The sequence below is a fragment of the Pinus tabuliformis genome, chromosome 5_1 (genome assembly GCF_031772625.1).
Source record: "Pinus tabuliformis cultivar Carrire ecotype Pingquan chromosome 5_1, CPIR1, whole genome shotgun sequence".
Lineage (NCBI taxonomy): Eukaryota > Viridiplantae > Streptophyta > Pinopsida > Pinales > Pinaceae > Pinus > Pinus tabuliformis.
In genome coordinates this window covers 814,570,212-814,597,430 of record NC_142305.1, presented here as the reverse complement: position 1 = coordinate 814,597,430, position 27,219 = coordinate 814,570,212, and the positions used below count along the sequence as shown (strand labels likewise).

The following is a 27,219-nucleotide window of genomic DNA, read 5'->3' as shown; positions in this document are numbered from 1 at the left end:
GCATTCAGTTTTCCTGTCAATTATATTCTTTTCTTGGGTAATGATAACTACAAATGCCTTTTTTCTTCACTCATTCACCTATTCGACCTACAAATCTCTTGCAAGTTTTCACAAAGTACACCACACCTCATTCTGGTTAGCGAGGTTTGATGTGCAACAAAATCCAAATTTAAGTTCAACACAATAGGGCTCCCCTTTGTCTAAAGTGTTACAAAAAAAATAGTCTCATCATTTTTTTAAAATGAATGGATGTGAAGAGCGTTTATCATTTTGCATTTATGACTTTGGTTCTGGAGACATTCAAAATGAATCCTCATCCTGCTATTGGTGTAATTACTACTGTATTCAAAAGAGGGAGCCTCAAAATACATAACTCGCTCCCTAGGTTGCCAAATACTAGTATAGAACAAAACAACAGTAATATAGATCACAAGGATTATTTTATTAATATTATTGTGATGTAGTTTTAGCCTTCATTAGTGCAGCTGTAAATCATGATAGGAATCCAGATTTGAAAGATTCTAAATTAAGTTTTGGTGTTTGGAATCTATTTACAGTAATCTCATTGGTGTTATGTGATTTTTCTCATACAAATTGAACCATAAAATTAGCTTTTTACACTACATGAGAATTTGTACATTTAGAATTTGTGTAACCACTTGATATCTCCTTGTTTTTTCATTGTAAATCATGACCCCCTTGACATTGATGTCAAATGGGGAGGTAAAGAGGTAAGGAGAAATTCTTCTCAAGACAAAAGGGGGAGGATCACCATGTTGCCATCAATACAAAAGGGGGATATTGTTGGAAAATTTGTCATTGATGGAAAAGCGTGGAGCGGCAAGGTATGGTGAAGTGTTGTTGATAAGGAGGTGAAGGAGTTGAGTATGTTAGAGGTTGCTTACATATTTTTTTATGTTTCTTTTCGATGAACTGCTTGCATATATTGCTATGTTGTGATGTTGTGCTGCTAAGGTGTGTTGTGATGCTAGGTATGCTTGTAAGAGAGAGTTGAGGTATGTTGCAAAGGCAATGTATGTTCAAGGCATGTTGTTGAAGCAATTGAAGAGGTTTTCTTATTGCTGATATGTTGCAAAGGCAAGGTATGTTGTTGAAGTCATTGAGGAGGTTTTCTTATTATTGTTGAAGTAGCCGAAGAGGTTAGTTGCAGAGGTACTTGAAAAATTTGTGATGCAAGGCAATGACAAAAGGTTTGAGCACTAATGATTTCGTTGAGTATAATTTGTTTGAAAGAAAAACAAATTGTTGTAAAGATGCATGAAGAGGTGAGGAACCAATATTTGTGCTTTGGAGTTTGGATAATAAAACATTGCAGTTTGGCTTTTGTAACCATTAATATTGGCCTATTTTACTTCAAATGTTCGAATAATTTAAGGTCAAATTATTTTTCTTTTAATATTCAAAATTTGAAATGGTATGAAAAGAATTAGTGGAATGCAAAGAGATAAGATTGTTCACTTCATATTCTCATGGAATACAAACAACCAACCAGGTTAGTTTATAAACTATGTGATTTTGGAAGGCTGAAAAGTTAGAGAGGATTTGGAAGAGTTGATTTGTTATGAGTCCTTGTTTGTGAATCACTTGGGACAAAGAGACAATGGTAGAAGAGCATATGTGAAGAAGATTTGAGGAGGAGAAGAAGCAGGTATGTTGAATTAAAGGCCAGGTAAAGCAACACATTGTTCTATTTATGTATGAAGGGATTGTCGTCTCCTTTCATGTTGTAGTTTGAAAAAAGGAAAAAAGTTGCAGCGTATTGAAGTGGAAGTAGGAGCTTCCAAGCAAGTAGTAGCTTGCATAATAGAATCAAGGTAGGAGCCCCTTGTAGGTTCTATCCTATAGAAAATTAATGTAAGAGGGAGTAGAAGCTTCCCAGCAAGATGGAAGAGAGGTTGGAGACTCCAAAAGCTAATGTAATAGAGGAAGTAGGAGCTTGTCTTTACATCATATAAACAAAAAATTTGTAGTTTTCTCCCTTTATGGGTTTCCACTTATATATGGTGTCCACATGTGAAGATTTATTTTATGTGTTTATTTTTATGTCATGATTTGCATGTTAAATGTTCATTATATGTTAAATTTGTTGTTCATATGATGTATTTATTATAAGTTAATCAATTCTGATAAATATTTAAAGGAAAAGTAAGCATATATTTGATGTCCATGAATGTACTAATTGATTCACCACCCTCTTGATTTAGTCAAGTTTCCAACATCACTATGGAGAGGTATGAGTTGCATTAGTTGTGTTTAATTTATGTTTGTATTGCTACATATTGTTTACTACAATTTATCATTGCTACTTATCATTTGCTATAGATTTCCATTGCTACTTAATGATTGCTCTAGGTTACTTTTGCTTCTCATCATTTGAATATTTTCTTAGTAAAGAAATTCAATTACTATATAATGGTATATAATTCAATGTGAATGAATGATATGAATATACAAACAATTGTTAAAATGCTTTCATTGTTGAATTTCCTGTTTTATTGTATCGTGTACCAATTTCATTTTATTATCAATAGAATTGGAATCTTGGGTACTATTTAGATTGCATAGAGAATTCAATTCAAGGATCTATATCTTTTGCATATATTTTTGCACAATACCTCACAAGCATACAAACCTTGGGTTGACATTTAAATGATTTAGTTTGCTATGAATCTTCTTAAAAATATAAGGTGTGTAGAAAACATGTCTTGTGGCATTGATAGGGAGGTGTCCAAAAGGGGTCAAGAATCATAAAGTTAGATAGCACATGGTAAGGAGATTTACATTGTAGGAATATTCAATGGTCCCCCCTACATTTCATATGTAGCAAAGCATATATATACATGACTATATGTAATAATCCAAGAGCATGAGGATAAGGTGTAGTAAGAACCACTCAAAATACTAATGATTTGATAGATAGAATAGGAGGAAAGAAGCCTGAGGTAAAACCTCCTTTAGATTAAATTGGGACTTCTTCATTTGAAGTTGTTAGTCCATCTGAGGTTCCTACAAATCCCCCATTTGAGGTTGTCACCCCACTTCATGTTGTATGAGTTTCCCAAATGAATTTGCTATAAGTTCTACAATAAAGCCAATATTGGTCTCTAGCATAGCAACATAGGTTGAAGAGTTGGCTAGTAAGAAATGATATTTTAGTTACTAATAAAATATAATCTTGGAGCTTGCGTACTCTACAACTTTGGAAGAATGAGTATCATTGAAGCATTCAACCCATAACAAGATGGAAGAAGAAGTAATTGAATCAAACTATGAGTGAATTGTAACTTTTGAATTTCCAATTAGAAATAAGGGAGAAGGAGCAATGAAGAACATTTCTCCATCAATTCTTCCACACCTTATTTTGGTATGTGTTATATTCTTTGCAATCCTATTGCTACACACTACACATTATGATGGGCGCAGTCGAAGGGTCATCGAGGTGGTGGTAACCTCTATTGTTTGTGGGGGGTGGGGAGAGGCATTACAAGGGAGGGGGGGGAGAACCCCTCTTGATTGAGGGGTTCAAGGGAAGCACCCAAAAAAGGTGATTTTTGCATCTATTTTCGGCAGTTTTTGACAATTCCACTTTTCGCAGTTTTGTGGCATTTGGTGGTTCACCCCATGGTTTTGTAATTATAATTAACGAAGTACAATTGAATTATAATATTGGATAAATGGATTGGTGGATTATGGATTTTGTGAGATATACACATTGTATTGTAATACTGTAATTAAGAGATATATTGGAAAAATTGTGTTTTCCCCAGTTTGGAATTTCATGGTAAAATATCTATGTTAATGTGTGTGTGTGTGCCATTGCATATTTTATATTTTTTTAAAATCTATTTGCAATAATTAATTGTATAATATTAAAACCTAGATTTGGTACCACAATATTTTTGGCTTCAACGGGATGCTTTTTTGGCAATGGGGATTTGATCTGGTCTATGGTAGGCCATGTTACCACATGTTTTTTCATGCATTTTCAATTTTTTTCGACATAGGTCTACTCAAAACTATGCATAGTGGGTACTCATTGGATGTAGAATTTAATTCCACCTACAATGAGTGTCTACACTTGGCATTTAGTAAAATTACAAGGAGATAAGCCAAAAATACAATAACAAATTAGTTTCCTTTGTTTTTCTTTAAAATTTTATTAACTCTTATTTTATTATTTTAACTATTGTTTTATTATTTTCCTTAGGATGCCCATTTTATACCTCAAAATTCCCCTAATTCTAGCTCATCCTCCACCATATTATTCATGTTGAGGAGGTGCAAGTGAAGGGTTAGTTAATATTTTCTCGAGCATAGTATTCCTATCTATAAGATCATAAGTAAGGTTCAATTGACCCTTCCTCCAACATAGTATTCTCATAGAGAGGGAGCACCAAGAAGGGTCAGTTGGCCCTACCTTAAGGATAATATTCATACTGTGGGGTTTGTAGTTGAAGAATGGTTGACCCTTCCTCAAGTACAATTTCTAATTAATAGTAGGATGATCAACCAAACCTTCCTTAAATAGATCAATCTCATATAGGGGAATGTAGAGAAGGATCAATTGACCCTTCCACTAAGATAGTATATAGGCTAAGAGGTGTACATTGAAGGGTCAATTAATCCTTCATCAAGCATACTATTCACATAGATGGGGACCATGGAGAAGGGTTTTCCAATTCTTCCTCAAGGATGGTACTCTCATAACAAGGAAGCTAATGGAAGGCTTTGTAGTCACTTCCTCAAACATATTTTTTCATACATGGGATCTTGTGGAATTCTTTGTTAACCCTTCATTAAGCATAACAATATCATCTATGTTAGGTGCATCAACCATTTATAGAGGTTAGCATAATATTTCTATTAAGGAGGTGCATGGAAAAGGGTTTGCCAACATTATATTAACCATAGTATTCTTATGTAGGGGATCACAAGGAAGTGTTAGTTGACCCCTCCTCCAACATAATATTCTCATTGATGGGGAGCATGAAGAAGATTCAATTTAGCCTACATAGAAAATTAAAGATTCTCAAGTATCTAGTGGAAGGGATGACCAAACCTTCCTCAAGCATAGTTTCCACATAAAGGGGGATCCCTGAGAAGGGTTGGTCAAACCTTCCTCCAACATGGTATTCTTATCGAATAAGAGCATGGAGAAGGGTCAACCAAACCTTTCTCAAGAATGGTATTTATGTCATGGGGTATCTAGTGGAAGGATTGACTTACCATTCACATGCATAATATTCCTACAAAAAGGAATCCTAATGAAGGGTTGAGTAAACTTTCCTTGATCATGAAAATCCTATCAAGGAAAACATAAAGAAGTACTAGTCGACCCTTCCTCCAGGATTCTAATTCCATTAAGGAGGTGGATGGAAAAGGCTTTTCTAAACCTTCCTCCAACATAGTACTCCCATCAAGTGGGAGGACAAAGAAAGGTTCGTTGCACTCTCCTCAAGGATGATATTCATATCATGGGGTATCTAACACAGGGTTTGGATAAAGACCCATTATAATATTTTTTTCATATAGGAAAATCCTAGAGAAGGATCGGTTGAACCTTCCTCCAATAATCATTATTAGGGGAAGGTAAAAAATAATAAATAAATGCTTCCTCCAACATATTTTTCCCACCAAAGAGATGCATGGGGAAGGGCCAACCATTTCTTCCACTAGCGTAGTATTCTCATTGAAGGTGAGAATAGAGAAGTGTTGGCTAACCCTTCATCATTAGGGGAAATTTGAGGTCCATGGCATGCCAAGAAAAATAATAAATAATAGTTAAAATAAGAAATTAATAGTTATGAATTTTTAAAGGAAAAGAAATTAAAAAACCTTTTTATTGTATTTTCAATGCATCTCTTATAGGTTTACTCAAATGTAAAATGTAAGCACTTGTTTGGATGTGAAATTAAATTTCTCATCCAATGAGGAACCACTTTGCATACATTTGACTAGACCCACACTAATAAACATGTTTTTCATGTATTTTCATTTTTTCTCAGTGTGCGTATACTCAAAAGTATATAGAGTGGGTGCTTATTTGAAGTAAAATTTAATTTTGCATCCAGTGACTACGTACACTAAACATTTTAGTAAACATATATAATGCAATTAAAAAATAGTAATTTTGTTTTCCATCCAAAAGTATTTACCCTAGGGCATGATATCATCATCTTGAATAATATTGGTTCTTTTAAAGTTGATTTTGTTAGTAAATTTTTTGTTTTGAGGCTCATTTTTTACCTCAAAATTCCTCTAATGCAAAGATGAGTTTAATGTTACAACATATCTAGTGGAATGGTTAGTTGATCCTTCCTCAAACATAGTTTTTGCATAGATATAATATAAGAGTCGAGTTGATTGATCATTCCTCAAGTATAGTGATATCACTAAGGCGACCCATGAGAAGGATCAATAAGCCCTTCCTCTAGCATAGTATTTCCATTAAGGAGATGTGTGAGGAATGTTTTGTTGGCCACTTCTTGACCATAATATTCTTACCTAGGGGATCATAGGGAATAGTCAACCAACCTTTCCTCTATCATACTATTCTAATTGGGATTCTAACTTGTAGTGGGGGAGGTGGTGAGCATGGAACAAGGTCTATGAACCCTCCCTTGATGATCATTGTATAGGATTCTATCTTGCGAAGGGTGTGGAGCATGGAAAAGGGTCTATGAACCCTTCCTTGCGGATGTTATTAGTATCACGGAGTATCTTATTAAAGGTTTTGTCAACCAATTTTTAAGAATATTTTTCATGGAGGGGATACAAGAAAGGGTCATTCAATCCTTTCGGGACATAGAAATATCATCTAGAGGATCCTAAAGAAGGATTGGTTGAGCCTTCCTCAAGCGTAACATTTCCATTAGCAAGTATCCTAGAGAAGGATAAATCAAGACTTGTTCAAGCATAGAAATTTTATTAGGGGGGATCCTACTAAAGTGTTAACTGATGACTCTTCCATCACATTGTCTCATGGAGATGAAACATGAAGAAGTGTCAATCAATCCTTTTTGAAACACGGTATTCACGTCATAGGATATCTAGTGGAAGGTTCAATCAACCCTTAAGCATATTTTATATTTAAAACAAGATTATTGGGAAGGGTCAAATAGTCCATCTTAAAACATAGCAACCTCATTTAGGGGAACTTAAAAATGGATCAATTGATCCTTCCTCTAGCATAGTATTTCCACTAAGGAGATTTATAAAGAAATGTTAATCAACATTTATCCAACATATTATTCTTATTTGTGTAGTCACTATTAAGGATTGGCCTACCCTTCCTCCAACATAGTATCATCATGGAGGGGAGGAAGGAGAAGAGTTAGTAAACCCTTCATTAAGGATGGTATTAATGTCATGTGTTATCCAATGGAAATCAAGCTAACCATTTCTCAATCATAGTATTAGTGTCGTGGAGTATTTTAGGTAAGCACCTATCAAACCTTTTTAAAGCATAGTATTCACATCAAATGGGGAGCATAGTGAAAGATCAGTCAACCTTTCCTCAAGCATAGAATTCTCATCAAGGGATGGCTCCATGAATGGTAATGTAACCCTTCCTCAATCATAGAATTCACATTGGGGAATAGCCTGTGGAAGGGTCACTTAACCCTTCCTTGGGAATAATATTTTTGTTGTAGGGGCATAATCAAGGGTTGACTAACCCTTCCTCAAGAGTAGTATTCATGACATAAAGGATGTTACAAAAAAATCAATTTACTATTTTGTAAAAATATTATGTATGTCAAGGGCATGTCCAGGGAAAGGTTAGTGAAACTTTCCTCTAGCATGCTATTAAGATCACAAAGGATTCAATGGAATTGTCAACTAACTATTTTGGAAGCATAGTATTCAAGTATAGGGGGTGCCTGAGCAAGGGTCAATGGAACCTTCCTTGAACATAGTTTTGCATCATAAAAGATTCCATGAAAATGTTGATAATCCATTTCTAAAACATAGCTTTGAAGTCAAGGGCAGGTCCAAGGAAGGGTCGGGTGACCTCACCTAAATTCCTTGAGCACACAATTGGTGTGACAAAGGATGTTGTGAAAATTTCTATTGACCCTTCGTCGAGCATAGTATTTTTGTTCAGGGGAATCTTAGTGAACAACCAACTGCCCCTTTCCTAAGTAAAGTATTCATGTTTATTAATTCTTCAATGTATCAATTCTATTTTATTTATTTTTCCTTATATTTTGTAGCAATTTCCACTCATAATATTATTGAACATTTTTTTTCTTTCAATCTTATTAGCAATTTCCTCCACCATTACCTTTGTATTTTTCCTCTCCCAGTATCCTTTAGCAATTTCTTCTCTCATTCGTTTTTCTTCTCCCATACATGTTTAATAATTTCATCTTCTATTATGCTTTCATATCCCATCTTATTTATAACTTATTTTTCTATGAATTCTCCTCTCTCTTTCTTTCTTAGTAATTTCCTCTCTTATTCATTTTTCTTCTATTTTTATTTACCAATTTCCTCTTCCATTCTTGTCGTCAATTCTCTTTCACTATTGTTAGTGATTTTCTCTTCCATTCCTTTTTCTCCATACATCCATTTTTAGCAATTTTGACTTCCACTACCTTCGCTTCTCCCACTATTATTTCCTCTTATATTAAAATGAAGCATCTCTCCACAGAGTTGTAACTATTTACATTTTTTTCATTTCTCCTTTAACAGTTTTCTCCTTACCATGCTCACTTTCCCTATCACTCTCTCTATTGTGATTTCGCTATTGCTCTCCCCTATCACTTTTGCTATCACTATCCCAATTGCTCCCTCTATCACACTTTCTTGGATCCATATATCTCCCTCTATCACACTCTCCCTATTTATTTCACTTCATCACTCTCTATATTGCTCTCCTTATCATACTCTTTATTGTTCTTTCTATCACTCCCTATTGCTCTCCTTATCACTTTCCATCTATCATTCTTGCTACTCTCCCTATTGCTACCTATCATTCTCCCTATCACTCTTTGCATCGCTCTCTATAACTCTTTCTCCTTATTTCTCTCTTCTCTCTCCATCACCTTATCTATCACAATGCCTTAGTAGATTGATCAAATAAATATACTTGATTCTCTTAAAGACAACAATTATATTACAATAGATATAATTTACATCCAACATATCATAAGAGATTTGTGGAGATGAATGAAATTCTATGGAAAAAGTTGATGGTATTATAATTCAAATTTAATTCATCAATCATACATAACCATGAGATTAAAAATATGTAATGTTTAATCATGCACAACTTGAACTTTAGCAATTTCACTGATAATTCTTAATGATATACAATTCTAAACACTAAAGGCACCTTTGACAATGTGCATAGGTCACTTTGCTCACTCTTTCATCTTACAAGAAGCACCATAACCACAGGCACATGTTTGAGGCTTGCCAAGGAATATAAATCAAAGCATATACTTACCCACTCCACCTTGATAATGAATTCTTAGGACTAAAATTCCCAGACACACCTCGATTTGACCTTACACTAAGGCATGCACCTCAATTTGACATAGACAAATAAGTATTACTTCCATACTTCAACATTGAATTACTCTTTCCTTTTTAGGAGCTATAATGAGTTAAGAAAGGGGGTGGGATGTGAAAAATGAAGTGAAAGGCTCATAACTAAAAGAAAGGTGGCCACTCCACCAACCAAGAAAAGAAAATAAGGGTAACCCCACTTCATGGTCGTAATCTTTACTTGTAAAAGAGAAAGTTATTACCAAATAAATGCCATTGTTTATCCTCTTGGGTTTAGGGCGTCTGAAAGTATTAACTAGATTTATATTTATTCTTTGATAGGTAAGGATTAGATGAGGCAAGTCTAAAATCATGTTATTATGTTGGCTCAACATCAAAGGCCCATAATAGGTGTGGGGTTGGTGGCTATTAGTAATTATCTTCAATGCATGTAATTCCTTCATATGGTGTTGTAACCCCTCCCTCAATAACCTAAAAGGACTAAGTGAAGTTAAATGCATGCTTAACAAGAAAAAGATATTGTGTTCATGTTAGGGTCCCACCCTAACCCCCTTATTTATGTAATGGGATCACGTCATAGTCAAGAGTCAATAAAGCCCATATTAATAATTGTAAGTGGTTAATCCCCAATTAATGATGGAACCACAGTTAGTTGCAAATGGGCCGCAGTATTAGATAGATGGTTTTAATAAAACCCACGGTATTGGTCCGTGGTATTGCATGTATGAGTCATATATAAAGGATAGAGACTCCCTGCGAGGAGCATCGTGTCTTATTTTGTAATCGAGCTCTGCTCTATTGGAGGTTGCCCCCTCAAAGAGGCAAGTGAACATTACTCTCTGAATAATAAAATAATTGCTATTCTATGTTCTGGGTATCTTTTCTTCGCATATTCTGTATTTGGGTATCATTTTGCAGGTTAAGAGCATAACAAGTGGTATCAGATCACTTTCCAGGGCCGGTGGGATCTCCATTTCTTAGCAAAAAAAAATTTTTGGCTAGAGGCGTGTTCCGGCGTCTTTAAACCACGGGATCTGTCGTTGAGCGCATAAACCTGCAGATTTGGGGAGGCATGCACGCAAGAAATACAAGAGGTGGTCACGTCTGTTGGACTCCCTTGTAACCCCTGTGGGTACCCCTTCGAGTAGTAGCGCATTAGACAGAACCGCGCATGGACTGTCTTCCACGTACCCTCTGGGTATATCAGAAGCCCCCTAGGCTCCCTTGAAACCTCGCCATAGATAAACCATCGGTCGTCTTACGGCTACAGTACACCGAGAACAGCACTCGGAGAGATTACTCGCCCATACGATAGGGTAGTCGGGTTGTACGGCTAAGGGTACGGTCGATCCTCCTTAGTTAGAGCCCTGAAACATTGGGCTAAGTACTACTGCCAGACCCTTATGTATATTGGGATCTGTAGCACCTAACACTCCTTAAGACCATAGTTCCCTTTTCTATCGGGGGATCACACATCATCTCTTCCAGATCCGCTTGTGCAAAGGGGTGCAGCAGCAACAGACATCAGTCCCGCAGTCTCGAGTTCGCAGATCAGCCATTCCGATCTATTAGATCCATCAGATCCACAGAAGCAGTCTGTTCCGCCGCCTAGAGCTATCAGATCCGCCATTCAGATCTCTCAGATCCACTAGATCGGAGTCGTTGTGAAGGGTTCCTATACCGGGGTATAATTTTCGCAGGACTTTTGGCCGCATTGACATTTTGAGGATTTGGCGACTGCAGTATTGATAAGGACGACGAGCTGAGCACGGTGGTACCATTCACTTCTTAGTGGAATTTTTTTTTAAGCGGTCCCAATTTTCAAAAAATCAGGTTGGTGTATGGTAGAAACTAGAGCTCAAGCGATGGCCAATGAAAGGATGGACAAACTTGAAGAATCAGTGCAAACCCTCCACATTTAGCTTAGTGGACTATGTAGCATGGTCGAGAAAATAATCCCGAAGGGCAAGGAGCAAGCCCACGAGGAGGCGTATAATGGCAATGGACACAATGAGGGTGAGTCTAGCCACTCTCCTCACGTCTAGCACACCCACCAACAACCCAGTCAGCGACCTCCCAAGTTGGATATGCATAAATTTGACGGTTCTCACCCGTCGGCATGGATAGCACAAATGGAGCAGTATTTCAAACTGAATCACATCTTAGATGATAAGACTCAGCTTATGTTGGGGAGCATGTACTTGGACAATGAAAGGTGGCAATGGTGGGAATGGCATCAACGTTGCACTGGACCTTTTAGGACTTGGACCAAATTCACCAAAGCTCTTCAAGACCGCTTTGACCAGGTCGTCTTACTAAGCTCCGACAGACTGGTACAATGGATGAATATATTACAGCTTTTGAAGCCTTAGCCTTCCACACTTGGGGTCTCTTAGATGTGTTCTACACGGAATGTTTTATTAGCGGTCTTAAAGAAGCCATCAAAGCTCAAGTCCTACTGCACCACCCTCCCACATGGATGGAGGCTTGCAAGGTAGCTCGTAACGTGGAACGTGCATTAGCAGCCCAATACAGTCGCCCAAATTTCTCCGCTAAAGGTCACCCCCCACAGGCTCACAACACGACTCAAACACTTAAGGTCCAAAAGGTGTCCCCTGCGGAAATGGTCGACAGAAGAAAGCAAGGACTATGTTACTACTGTGATGAAAAATACTCCCCAAGTCATAAATGCAAGGAGCCCAAATTTTTTCAAATTGATGCCACTGACTACAGCTCAACAGAGGAAGATCCACCACTTGAGGAACATGAGCCGCTAGAAGAAGACAACCAAAAGGACAATGTCTCTAACGAACCAGTTATTTCGTTGCATGCTTTGGCAGGAATTTCTTCCCCTCAAACTCTCAAAATCAGAGGTTTTATTAAACATCGCCGAGTAGTAGTCTTGATTAATAGTGGAAGTACACATAATTTCATCCATCAAAAAGTCGCAGAAGCAGTGCATTGTTTTGTACGAGCAGTTTCTAACTTCCAAGTTCAAATTGCGGATGGAGGCACAATGAAATGTGAAGGCCGCTGTAAAAATGTCAAACTTCAAATGGGGGATTATCAGTTGAAAACCCACATGTTTGCCATACACATGGGGGTTGCGACATTGTCCTCGGCGCTGAATGGCTCCGCACTCTTGGGCCAATCACAATGGATTTCCAGGAGTTATATATGAGTTTTAAGCAGAACAACTACACACATACCCTCCATGGACTCCAGGCGGGAGCCCCCTCTATCATTAGCTCGCATAGGATGGAAAAATTGTTAAAAAAGGGCAATCATGGAGTTGTAGCTCAATTTAATGCCATCCAGGCAGTCAAAACCAAGCCTCTGCCAATTCATCCTGAGATGCAACAGATTTTAAATAACCATCTGCCGGTCTTTGACAAGCCTCATGAGCTTCCACCCTCGCGAGGGGAACATGATCATAGCATCACCTTGGTTCCAGGGGCCCAACCCCCAAATGTGCGCCCATACAGATATCCGTTCACCCAAAAGAATGAAATAAAAAAAAATCATCAAGGAACTTTTGGAAGCAGGTGTCATTCGTCCCAGCATTAGTCCTTATTCATCCCCAGTGGTCATGGTGCTCAAGAAAGATGGGGAGTGGCGGATGTGTCCCGACTTCAGGGCCCTCAATAAGTTGACAGTCAAAGATAAATTTCCCATCCCGGTGGTTGATGATTTGCTGGATGAACTCAATGGGGCTCAATTCTTCACTAAGCTGGATCTTCGCTCAGGCTACCACCAAATTCGCATGAAGGAAGTCGACATTCCCAAGACTGCTTTCAGAACTCATGAAGGCCATTATGAATTCCTGGTCATGCCATTTGGTCTTTGTAATGCCCCCTCTACTTTTTAGAGCCTTATGAACCACATTCTCAAACCATATCTCAGGAAATCTGTCCTTGTCTTCTTCGACGACATCCTCATCTATAGTTGCACTTGGGCCGCACATCTTCAGCATGTAGATCTACTCTTGCAACTGCTCCGCAAGCATAAATTATTTGTCAAGATGTCCAAGTGTTCGTTTGGAATGGCAGAAGTAGAGTATTTGGGCCACATTGTGGGGCGTGATGGTGTCAAGGTGGACCCCAAAAAGATCCAGGCAATGCAGGAATGGCCTCAACCTAAGACCTTGAAGAGCTTGAGAGGATTTTTGGGTCTCACAGGCTATTATTGTAAATTTGTCTGCAACTATGGTCGCATAGCGAAGCCCCTCACCCAACTCCTAAAGAAAAATTCATTCTTCTGGAATGAGGAAGCACAACAGGCCTTTACAGCTCTAAAAAATGCCATGTGTTCCACTCCAGTCTTAGCACTACCTGACTTCACCAAATCTTTTGTCATTGAATGTGATGCTTCGGGTACAGGTATTGGGGCGGTCTTAATGCAGGAAGGGCGACCGTTGGCCTTCACAAGCCAACAACTAAGTGGGAGGAATCTGGGCCAATCTACCTATGAGAAGGAAACGATGGCCATCTTACATGTAGTCGAGACCTGGCGACCTTACTTATTGGGGCGACGTTTCCAAATCCGCACAGATCATCACAGTCTTAATTATTTTTTGGAGCAACGCCTATCCTCCCCACAACAAAATAAATGGCTCGCCAAAATGCTGGGATATGATTATGAGATCATTTACAAGAAAGGGAAAGACAATAGTGTAGCAGATGCATTATCTCGCCAATTTGAGGAGGAAAGTACTCTGCTAGCAATTTCCCTCCCCATTCCAAAATGGATTGAAGAGGCTCGCAGGGAATGGTTTTCACACCCCGGGCTCTCCCAACTCATTTCTCAATTGCAGGTAGATCCAAATTCCACCAAGGGCTACTCATGGCAGGATGATATTCTTCGCTACAAGGACCGAGTCGTAATATCACCAATATCCACCCTCAAAAGTCGCATTTTGGCATAATTGCACTCATCTCCCATTGCAGGACATTTGGGCTTTCAGAAGACGTATGCTCGCACCAAAAGATCATTTTTTTGGACAGGCATGAAAAAGGACATCCTTACTTTCGTAGAAGAATGCGATGTCTGTCAACGCCACAGAGGGGAAACCGTCAACACACCAGGCACATTACAACCATTGCCCATTCCAGCATCAATTTGGACGGAGGTTTCTATGGATTTCATTACAGGTCTTCCAAAGTCAGGGAACAAGTCAGTCATCATGGTGGTTGTGGACCGACTGTCGAAGTATGCTCATTTCTGCGCCCTACCCCACCCGTTTACACCAACTTTGGTCGCTCAATCTTTCATGGATCAGATCTTCAAATTGCATGGCATGCCCACTTCTATTGTGTCCGACTGCGACCCGATCTTCACCAGTAATTTTTGGCAGGAACTCTTCGGGATACAAGGCACTCAACTAAAACTCAGTACTTCCTATCATCCGCAAACAGATGGTCAAACCGAAGCCGTCAACAAATGTCTAGAAACCTACCTTAGGTGTTTCACTTCAGAAAAGCAACACCTTTGGGTACAGTGGTTACCTCTGGCTGAATGGTGGTATAACACCAACTATCATGCCACCACCAAAATGACTCCCTATGAAGCAGTATATGGTCAACTCCCACCTTCACCTACTTCGTATCTCAAGGGGTGCTCAAAAGTACAAGCAGTGGATCAACTCCTACAACACCGCACAACCATGCTCGCCCATCTTCGAGAGAATCTTCATCAAGCTCAGAACCGCATGAAGCAACAAGTAGACCAGCATCGCTCCGAGCGCCAATTTCAAGAAGGGGATCAGGTCTTTTTATGGCTACAACCATATAAGCAAACATCACTCAAAGACAAGGGGTGTCAGAAACTATCTCCCAAATTCTACGGACCACATCAAGTACTTCAGCACATTGGAGAAGTGGCTTACAAGTTGGCCTTGCCACCTACTGCAAAAATCCATCTAGTTTTCCATGTCTCATGCCTCAAGAAAGTGATTGGGAACAATTGCAGAATTCAGACCAGTGTACCTGAATTGGACGAAGAAGGGTCCATCTGGCTTCAACCTGAACAGGTCCTAGACACACGAGACAAGCAACTGCACGGCCGCATGATTAAGGAAGTCCTCGTCAAATGGAAAGACACCTCTCCGGAAAATGCAACTTGGGAACCAACCACTATTCTTCAGCAGTTTCCGCAGCTTCAGCCTTGAGGACAAGGCTAGTCTTAAGGGAGAGGGCATGTTAGGGTCCCACCCTAACCCCCTTATTTATGTAATGGGATCACGTCATAATCAAGAGTCAATAAAGCCCATATTAATAACTGTAAGTGGTTAATCCGCAATTAATGACGGAACCACAGTTAGTTGCAAATGGGCCGTAGTATTAGATAGATGGTATTAATAAAACCCACGGTATTGGTCCGTGGTATTGCATGTATGAGTCATATATAAAGGATAGAGACTCCTTACGAGGAGCATCGTGTCTTATTTTGTAATCGAGCTCTACTCTATTGGAGGTTGCCCCCTCGAAGAGGCAAGTGAACATTACTCTCTGAATAATAAAATCATTGATATTCTGTGTTCTGGGTATCTTTTCTTCACATATTCTGTATTTGGGTATCATTTTGCAGGTTAAGAGCATAACAGTTCACAATTAATGTCAATAGAAGTATGATTGGAATTCTATAGATGGATAATAGTCAATTGCAATTGTGTGCATAGATGGAGAACATAAATCCACTGACATCTAATAAAATTACTTGACCTTCTCAAAGTAGAACTTGATAATCATTGGTCTACATATATAGATGATGATTGGTTGAGACATATAGTGTTTTTTGAGTGGCTGGAGAAAACCCAAGAAAGAAATATGAAAAGAAAGAAAATTTATTATTTATGATTTGGCTAAGCTTAGCACTGTTCAACCTTCAAGTACGGCTTTCTAGCCAAATATTGCTACCCACTTCATTATGTGCTACCTTTCTAGCCAAATATTGCTACCCACTTTATTATGTGCTACCTTTCTAGCCAAATATCGCTACCCACTTTATTATGTGCTAAGATTAAGGAGGAGTTATAGCAAGAAGATAGACATTGCTAATGCACCCCTTTGCCACGCCACCATATTGGGTGTGAGGAACCATAAACTAAGTAATTCATTATAGTTGGTACCAGTGTCCCCCCTATCTATCAAGACCTATGTCAATAAACTATTGTATATGTGGAATTACACTAAAAATGGAATGGTCATCATGCCAAAGTATAAAATGTTTTTTCCACTCTATTGAAAAGGGGATTCTCATCATGCCCAAAATTAGGGCATCTTCTATCCTAATACAAATCAATGGTCTCATGGAGATTATATGAAACAAATAAAGGGCATCTTGCCTTCTCACATTGATTAATGAATCTCTGGGAGAATATAAGAGACAAATAGACTATCTAGAAAGAATTCATGAAGTCAACGCTTTTAGAAATTTCAAAAGCAAAATACTTGTTTATAATTATGAAAGGATATTTTTTAAATTGCCTAATTTATTTTGTAACATACCCCCTCATCTTAACAATGTAAGAGTCATTACTCGCGAATCCAGTCCCCATTGTCTGGTCATGATAAACAGGGCCGGGAGGGTCGCACCCTCGGTTTCTCTTTTTTTTTCCTTTCATACATTTCTACATATTTCCTTCTTTCCCTTTCTTACGCACTGGAAATGGCAGTCACCAATCTCACGCTGCCACGCAGCAATTCACCATGGGCTTGTCCAAACAATAAGTGAGCGGATGGTCGGAACACGCGCATTTCCCACTTCACCACATCGTCTCATGTCCCAACTCTCGACCTCCCTACCTTCGACCTAGTCAAGGCCAGCATGACAATTGTGCATCCGTCCACCAGCGTACAACCCGACCTCCCGACCCCCGACCTTCAACCCAGTCGGGTCGGTGCATCAACCGCACATTCGTCCCTCAACGCACGGTTGACCTCCCAACCTCCGACTAAGTCGAGGTCCACATTTCTTTACTTATGTTACCATCAAAACATTGGTTTCGTTCTCCGACCTCTAGGCTATCCACCTGGCTGTGTGGACCCCCGATAGTCCACGTTGAATGACCAATCGTGCACGAGGAGAATCCGGCTACTACAATCGAAATCTTTCCTGCATGTAGTTCCGAACTACAAGAGGATAATCCTTATCTGATCATTTTCCTTAAGATCAAGGTTTCATCCCTTTACACAACAACGAACGCCCTTCCCTTATCATTCGATGATGGCTCAATGAAGGGACTTCAGCTCTACACCATGTAAGGCCTTCAATAGTGATCTTTGCGCTCCCCCTGGAGACCAGAGCTACCATCACGCAAACTTCTTCAAGCTGGTCATTTTGATTGTGGCTTGGTCTCAAGGATTTCTTCGGCCTCTTGATCCACTTCAAGACCTCACCACTCTGTCAAAGTCAGATTAAGACGTTCCATGGTGTTACCCCTTCTGAGCTTGAGTGATAGCTACATTGAAGGGTTCCTACCTTGTGAACCTTCCTTGCCTTCGAGTAGGGAATTCCTTGCATAGCGATGGAGGCGCTCCTGAATCTCTTATCCACCAAAAGCCTAGTGCGAGCTTCCTGGAGGCTTCCACCTCTCCTGTTATACGCCCACTGCTCTAGATTCCACATGAACTATTTAAGCAGTTCCTCGGTGTCGCTCATGGGTTGCCAAGGCATTTGGCTATTGGCAAGGACCTGTAGTCCTTATCGTAAAATTCCCTGTGGCGGGAATGGAGGCTTCTGCACCAATAAGGCTGAAGGCTATGGAAGTACAGCGGGTGGGTGCAACCAGCCGCGGGAATTCTCCCTCGAACCAACATGTACGACTTGCCTCTCGGCACAACAACTTGTAAACAAATACCCCAATGTATACATGGACCGACTTTGGCCAACAGAGAGTCTTTCTTATAAATTGTATGTTAATACAAAGGGTCTCAAAACCCCCTTCTTTTAGTTGTTCATGGTTTGGGCATGAAATAGATCATTGAGTTCATTAAGTTTAGTTACTGAATTATTTCTAACACAGTTAAGCATTTCATTCAGAGTGAGAGTCTGCCTCTACTATATAGCTTAGGCAACACTATTATGGGCTCTTTTCCACTTTGTAACTTCAAATGCTCTGTGACTACCATTGTTTAGGTTGTTAACTTATTTACTTTTACATGTAAGCACAACACGCATGTACACATGCATATTCATAGCCATAATCAACATACAAATCAAGGAAATATCCCTTCACACTCACATCACAGGTATATACACAACAACACATTTGCAGTCCATGTTTATCTACATCTATTATAAATGACAACACAACATAATCCATTAATTGCAACATTATCCACAAATACTTATCTTTTAGTCTACAGGGAAAGTGAGTCTAGGACTACTACTCTCCACCCAACCATAGACAATTACAGCCACTACTACTTGCAGTTGTCATCCTGAGCCAAATTCCAAAGTCTAGGGGGGAATTCTTCCTGTTGGGACCACACTTAAGCTGTAAGATATGCCAAGGACTCCAAAGGACCTCCTACCTCAATGCCCACTATTGTTTCTCTTTATTGCCTACAAGGAGAGTCTAGAGGTGCCCAACCTCACCACCTCATGTACATACAATGTTTAACCCCCTCCTAGGGAGTCCAGAAACTACTGTATCAATCAGGACAATAACCAAGAACTGTGATTCGAGCTCGTCTCTATCTCGGCTTCAGGATGGTCTCTTCCCAAGTTGTTACAAGGCTCCAGAGTAGCTAGCTCAACCCACAGCCTCCAAGGAATCCCAAGCTATTACAGGGCTCCAGAGATTTCATTCCACCCACAACCTCCAAGGACCCAAGTTGTTACAAGGCTCCAGAGACCTCTTGTCTCAACCCACAGCCTCCAGGGACCCAAGTTGTTACAGGGTTCCAGGAATCCTATCTCAACCCACAACCTCCAGGGAACCCAAGTTGTTACAGGGCTCTAGAGACTAGCACTCAACCCACAGCCTCCAAGGACAGAGAATCGATCCCCTTCTCTTCTCTTCTCTTCATCATTGCTTGCTAGAAGTTGTTGTCGTTGGTTCACCTCTCATCCTCGTGTCGGTTTGCTCCCCAAACTCGAGTTTTTCCTTTTTGTTTATGTTCTAATGCTCTTTTCTCTCCAGTCTCTCGTTTGATCAAATCACCCAATAATGCTCTCCTCCGTGTTGAAGTCTTCTTTTCTCTCCCTCTTTATCTATCCTCCGAACATTCTCCTCCTCCAAATAATAATGCTCCCCATCAAGAGTTCGAGTCTTCTTTTTTGAATGCCTCCTCCTTTTTCTTAATCAATGTTCTTGCCCCTTCTTTTATTGTTGTGTCCTTGTTGTTGAAGTCCTTCATAAATTTTGTCCTCTTTTGCTTGTATTTTTCTCAAGCAAGCATGGGCCTGAGTACTTTTCCTTAGCCCATTTAATTTCAGGAGTCAATCCCTTTACTTCATACACCAGTGAGCTTTTAATGGTTGTCTTGAAGTTCAGTTTTCTTCTTTGCACAAGACACTGTAACATCTCAAGAAACAATTCTTTATCCCCAACTAGTGAAACTGTGTCCCATGACTCAATCTCCTTTTTTTATTATTATTTCAAATATTATAAAATATTCACATCTTTTTTATAATGTGGCTCATAACATAACCTTGGGTAAAGTTGTCACATATTTTCAATTTGAATGAAACAATACTTTTAAAATTGTTTATAATAATGCAATTTAAGGAATTTAAAATTATAATGATCATGATTTTTTTAAATTAGTTTAATTCATTTCCAATTTAAATATATAAATATTTTTGAAATTAATACATTAAAATATTTATAAAAACATAATAATCATTCCCAATATGAATGAGCAAATATTTTTACCTCATTCCCAATATGAATAAGCAAATATTTAAAAATATGAATGAGCAAATACTTTTACCTCATTCCCAACATGAATAAGCAAATATTAAAAAAAAAATCCATAACATCTCTTAACATCTCTTTGTTGAAGTCTATATATAGCATCTATTTATTATAAAATATAAAAGTTCATCAACATTGATCAATTTCAGAAGATTCCATTTGTTCAAGTAATATCAAACCCGTGATTTGAACTTAATTGAGCACTATAAAAATTAGCATCCTAAAATTTTCAGCCACTGAATTTAATGATTTGAACTTAATTGAGAGCACTATAAACATTAACATCCTAAAAACTTAATTGAGAGCACTATAAACATTAAAATCCTAAAAACTTAATTGAGAGCACTATAAAAATTAGCATCCTAAAATTTTTAGCCAAGTATGAAATAAATGATACATCACTTTTTAATTAGAAAATATTTAATATCTTAAGATTACGATTTCATAACAATATAATAACAATATAGCTATTATAGCCTTTATTTATTTTCTTAATAATAATAATAATAAAAATAAAATCAAAATCAAAATGGTGATCTTATCCTAAAATCATAAAATTGGTGATCTTAACCATCTATTTATAGATCTTATCCTAAAATCATAAAATTGGTGATCTTAACTATCTATTTATAGAGATGATTATTTTTTAATAATGTACACTTTATGTTACTTTTCCAGCAACAAAATAATTTATATGGTAATATTTTCAATTTTTTTTGTGGTATTTTTATATAAACAAAAAAAACTAATAAAAATTTTAGATAGATTAATTCTTATGTAGATTATAAAATGTATTATTTTTTATTTTTTATTAAAATAAAAAATAAAACTGTACTCACCACTAATAAATTTTCTCTAAAATTTAAATGTCGCCACCTGTTCCCAATATGTTTTTGCCCACTCGTATGTCCTTGAAACTTAAAACTTAAAAATACACTGCTAAACTTAAAACTTAAAAATACACTGCTAATGACAGATTGTTTTGATTGTACCCAAACTGCTTCATATTGCTAAACTTAAAACTTAAAAATACACTGCTAATGACAGATTGTTTTGATTGTACCCAAACTGCTTCATATTTATGAATGATAAAACAATTTTCTCTCTGGACATCCTTTCTATGTATATAACCTTAAATGTATCGCATGGACTTCTTGTACATGTGTTTGCTTTAACATAAGAACTCTCATGAGACATTGGTGCAGCAGAACCTGAAGCTAACCCAAACTTTAAAAGCATTTTGAAGCCATGATATGATACACATCCCCTACTAATCTTTCTTCCAATGATGGTTGAAAAATAGAATTATTAGCCAAATGATTCAAGGACATGGAAATAACCCCAATAACCCCTACACTCAACTTGTACTACTCTTAACGAAGATATTTTGCCTGCATTTGTAGAGGAACCCCGATTCAACTCTTCAATTTTCTCCAAGTTTATCCAAGTCCGAAGGCGACTCACAGATGTCATATCTAAAAGAATGGCAAGGAAGCATTTTATCCGAAGAAAAAGGCAAAACATCTCCCATCCAAGAATCAAGATATTTGTTCAGAGTCACTTCGTATGGCCCTATATGATCTCAAACTGTCACATAGTCAGATGAGCCCAATGACTCTTCAACAATATTCATCTATTACAGTGAAGCCATTTTCATGCCGAAGGCCCCATGTACAAGAAAACACAATATGCCCACCAATGATTACTAGTATGAAATGTTCTATAAAATTAGACCAGACTGACCTGAGAAAGTCACGATTATCAATTATTATTTACTTGGGGTTGAGGAACTACTTGAGCAGCTAATCGCCTTTGCCTATCACGAAGATACAAGACTGTCAAAAGGCAGGCAAACAGTGTAACTAAAGTCAAATTGCCATCGTCAGTAAGGGTCTTCTTTAACCAGCTTCCTAAGTTGGGAAGCATGTGAGGGAGAGAATCAATTAGTGTCACCTGCAGAATTCACACATCCTATTCAGATTCAATATTCACATAAGATACAGTCCATATAAAAATCATTTCACATCATAAGCTGGACAAAACATTGCTTCCCCTAAAATACTCTCTGAGCAATAGCCAGCACTCAAACATGTCATCACATTCATGTTAGCTAATTGATGAGTAGGAAGTTAACAAACAAAAGGCGTTATCATGGCTTACCAAACAGCTGCCACCATAGTTCTTTCTAATCCATACACTCAGAAGTGCAAGCATCACAGGCAACTTGGCAGCTGGATCAGTCTCTAGTGCTTGATCATAATATCGTTTTGCCAAGTGCAAATCAAAAGGAAGGCCCTCTCCGTGTTCATGCATGTATCCAAGGTTGAACATAGCCTGGGCATTCACCTGGTAATGAGCATGCATGTAAGCCTCCGCAGCACGCTCAAAATCTCTGTCAGTGCCCTGCAAAGGAAGACCATAAAGTCAAGCGCAATTCTCATGACCTATACAAGCTGCCCCAGCATTCATATCAAGATCCCTAGAGAAAATAGAAACTCACCCTGCCATAATAATAGGCATCCCCGATTAAAAGTGCCGCATGCTCATTACCCTGCTCTGATGCATGCCACCAAAGGGTGTGTCCACGTTGATGTCGTTCAACTTCACTGCAGAAACCTGATTTTCCTATGCATATATCGTATTCCCCAAACTTGTCAAGAACCCATGCAGCATTACTCTGTGCAACCTCATATCCAAGTTCAGCAACTCTCGAGTACAATAGCAGAGCTCTGCCAGTTTGGCCTTTCAAGTAACACTCTAAAGCCCATCTTAACAAGGATCCCCAAGGTCCTCTCTCTGCAACAAGCTTATACAATGTAGTGGCCTACAACCAAAGTAGATACCTTGTTAAGATTAGCATTAATACTGCAACCTTAACTCGTTAAAACAAAAGAATCTGAGGGTCTTACTTATTAGACTTGCTTATTACTGACTAGTTAAAACTGCTCGGTTGGCATCACTGAATAAATGTTAGGGTGAATAAACTGCAAATATCATCATCAGTAACCCTTGTTTGACTAATTCAAAAGAAACAAGACCCATAAATAATGCCATACTCATTATCTACAGAGTCAGATAAACCTTATCCTTCGAAGATACAGAACTTTGTAAGAGCATTAGGAAACCTGTAGAAAACACCATCCAGACAATGGAAAAAATAGGGATGGAAGCAAAATGAAAAACTGCATATAAAAGGAAAAAGCAAGAGTGACCTACCATCTTCAAATCCTTTTTCAGACCAATGCCTTTATGGAACATTTTTGCCAATTGATAGAATGCCTTTGGTTGACCAGCATTGGCTGCTGTTATAAAATACCTAGAAGCTACCTTAATGTCTTTCTTCACACCCAATCCTTTCAAGTACAACACTCCCAGATTGTAATTCCCATGCCCATTGACGTCGTCATTTTCTGCTGCCTTCTTGAAGAATTCTCTTGCCTGTAAAAATATAACCAGAAATATAAATTTACAATACGTGCATAATAATGTGAAACCTGTATCTGTAGCCTATCATAACTAAACCCCCACTACTCTAACATACTATCCATACGATTATTAAGAATATTCAAAAAGCCTTATAAATATCAACCTTATAGACCTGAATTTTAGAATAATAAGCATCTGGAAGCAGGGATCAATTGATTTTAATTCAGAACCACTAGTATATAGATGATAATCAGATAGAGAATGATGAAATTCATGTCTCTTTAACATCCCTATGACTTCAGTTTTCCAATTAAACACTCAAGCGACCATTTCAAGCATAAATGCGGATATCTGTTGACACAATCAGTTAAATGATTTAGATCAAAGTTTCATGAAAAATAAATGTTCACTTGACAGTTGACACATAAACATTTCACAAAATCCATAATTAAAGATCACTCGTCTCCCCAAATCCAACTCTTTCACTGAAAATTTTATAAGGGACTGTTCGTATCAGAAATTCTAGGTTTATTAGGATTCAACTCAAGTGCATATTTTCTCGCATAAAATGAATAATTATTATTGACTAGAAATCAAATCAGAGTAGTTTAACTTCATTTTGGCATGACAGAAACCATGTTTAAGAAACTAGATGAATCCGAAAGTCTTAAAAAAGAGCAACCATACAGCTTGAAGGAAGAGAGAAAAAAAAATTCAAAGATATCCTGATATAAATACTAGAAGCTTACCATTGTATAATTCTTCTTTTCTACTCCATGACCCTTCATATACAAATAGCCAATGCCATTAAATGCAGAAAATCGCTTTCGCCTAGAGGCAGCCTTGAACCACTCTAGTGCCCTAGTAAAATTCCTTTCAACTCCAGAACCTCGTGCATACATTTCTCCAAGAAATTCCATTGAATTTGCGTCTCCTTTCTCAACTGCTCTAAGAAACCATGATAGTGCTTTCCCATGATCACGGCGAACCCCTCTCAAACCAAAGTAGTAGAATATACCAAGTCTATACATCGCCACTGCACTCCCTTTCTGGGCCTGATATTCAATAATTTGAAAATCATCATCTTCCTCGCCACGTGACTTCCTTAGTGCCTCTTTGTTCTCTTCAGCTCCATCATTGATCCGAACTGACTCAACCAATGGTGATTCTTTGAAACTAAAAAAGCTAGCCACTGCTACAGATGCAAGTTCCGCATAGAGCTTCACAGATTTCTCATACATCTATGGAAAAAAGAAAGGCCATATGAGATACCTGTTTGGGATATTCTCATCAAATGTAAGTGAAAACATTTTTCGTTCTGCCCATGCTTGTCAAACTAAATAAATATATTAAGAGAGGTTTTTGTTTAGAAAACCCAGGAATCTGCCCCATTTTTTCCACCGAGACAATTATATAACATTTTTATAGCCATATCAATGTTCCATTCAGCAAAGCCTAAGAGACTAAAATTGAAACTGGAAGAAGAAAATTAGTTTTACAGTTTACCTGTTGGCGATAATAGGTGTAAGCCAGTGCCATCTTAGACTGAAAGTTCCCACCTTCTGCAGCAAAATGATGATACAAAAAAGCCTTTGCATCACTCTGCTCAACCCCACTTCCGATGTCATACAAAAAACCCAGTGTGGATTGGGCATGCGCATAACCACCCTGGGCAGCAAGATGAAGATCTGATATGGCTTCCTTCATGAGTTCCGGCTCACCTTCACTGACCGCAAACATCATCTTATTCACACCAGATATATACAACCCCTCCTCTGTTGATGAAATATTATCCCGGCTCAGAGTTTTCTCCAAAATCTTTCTCCATGATCCGGGATCAAGCTCATCCACTGATCTGTCTTCCATATCCCCGAACTCATCCAATTCATCTGAGTCCTCCTTTATAACCCCCGATTCCAATGAGTTGTTATCTTCTCCCCCTAATTCTCCCTGGGCACCTTCTTTCACTTCCTCGTCTTCTAAAAACAAAATAAACTGGCGCCCGGATGCAAGAATTGGGGTAATGGTAAGCATAAACATAAACAATATCTTTAGCAAACTTGAACATCTCAGAGAGCCCATATCTGCCATAATACAATTCAGAATCTTCAATTCGGATTTTCTCTTCTTCTTTTCTTAAATATCAAACAACCCCCAAATTTCTGACTGCTCTCAGAGTACCCGTGCCCATTTGATTCCCGATCAGATAACATTCCATATTTACGAGCATTCTCTATTGCCTACGTGAACATGAAAAATTAATCATAAAACACACTGAAACCCAGTTTAACCTTGTTAGAGAAAACCCTAAAAACAGATAATTGGTATTGCAAACCCTGCAGTTCTGAGAAAACAGCTTCTCATCCAGAGATCAGGACGATACCCATTTCCAAGAAGTTATTCAAACCGAAGAAAGAATTGCAAAATTAGTCATTGTCAAGCGTGAAAACCGAAAATTGATTTTAACAGGTTACTGGTTTGACCCTGCCTTCCGCTTCCACCGTGCTGCTGCCCATGTATTTTCCGGAATATAATATCAATTCTCAATAGCCTCTTTCCGGGAGAATCTCGTTCTCGAATTTCTCCGCGCAACTGAAAATGTAACGAAATGCTGGAACCCACGAATAAAACACCCTGTTAAAGCAATAAACAAGACTCTCGGACTAAGTCAATTTTAACACTGTGAGGCGGTGAGTCAATTTTAACACTGCGAGGCTTTCAAATACCAGGGAAAGTTAAGCAGATAGGCTGTGAGTTAGCTCTTACGATTTATTTAGTTAAGGGGTTGTCTAAAAATTTTGAGTATTTATTTTGAAGCTTGACAGAAATATGAAGAAGCAATTTGTTCTATAGATTATTTTTAGTCTGGACATTAAAATAATTTTTTTCTTTTTTTCTCTATGTTCAAGACCATTGAATCAACATCACATCCGGAGAAAAGTATGACTTCAATTCAGGGTTTAAAATTTCATAATGTTTAACTACCCGTTTTAAATTGTAAATTTGTGTTTTGGCCATATTGAAAGATTAAATAATAGGATGTTTTAAAATTGTCTCTTTGCTTAATAGCTCGTTTTTTTGGAAGTAAAGAAATAGGTCAACAGCCCAAGACCTACAGGCATCTTGCAGGAGTGAACGCTGACCAAACGTTATTCCAGATGGTGTGGTTTAACGGTGATGAGTTCAGCCTGCGGCGTGGTTTAGCGGTGATGATGAGTCAGCTTGCGTGGTTTAACTGATGAGTCAGCATGCATTCAATAACAACCAAAGATGGTTGACAACTGAATTATGATAGGTTTTCCCACATGTTAAAAAAATAAGATACTTGCAAATACACT

General features: G+C 38.2%; 1 protein-coding gene across 1 annotated transcript; it reads right to left on the bottom strand.

The window, feature by feature from the left end:
- Positions 1–21,791: 21,791 nt before the first annotated feature.
- On the bottom strand, positions 21,792–26,470 carry LOC149167409 (ERAD-associated E3 ubiquitin-protein ligase component HRD3A-like). Its single transcript, XM_089432975.1, has 6 exons — positions 25,388–26,470; positions 24,631–25,122; positions 23,672–23,893; positions 22,956–23,279; positions 22,616–22,858; positions 21,792–22,408 (listed from the first exon to the last, which is right to left on the bottom strand). Exons 1-6 carry the CDS (start codon positions 25,970–25,972, stop codon positions 22,217–22,219), a joined length of 2,058 nt encoding a protein of 685 aa, XP_089289101.1. The 5' UTR covers positions 25,973–26,470; the 3' UTR covers positions 21,792–22,216.
- Positions 26,471–27,219: the final 749 nt, after the last annotated feature.

What these genes read in the sequence shown, in the direction of transcription:
- LOC149167409 (XM_089432975.1), bottom strand. Translation starts at nt 25,972, where the DNA reads ATGGCAGATATGGGCTCTCTGAGATGTTCAAGTTTGCTAAAGATATTG. An exon ending in ACACCTATTATCGCCAACAG is followed by an intron (nt 25,123 to 25,387) that starts GTAAACTGTAAA and finishes TTTTTTCCATAG; the next exon opens with ATGTATGAGAAATCTGTGAA. An exon ending in TGAAAAAGGATTTGAAGATG is followed by an intron (nt 23,280 to 23,671) that starts GTAGGTCACTCT and finishes CTTTGGTTGTAG; the next exon opens with GCCACTACATTGTATAAGCT.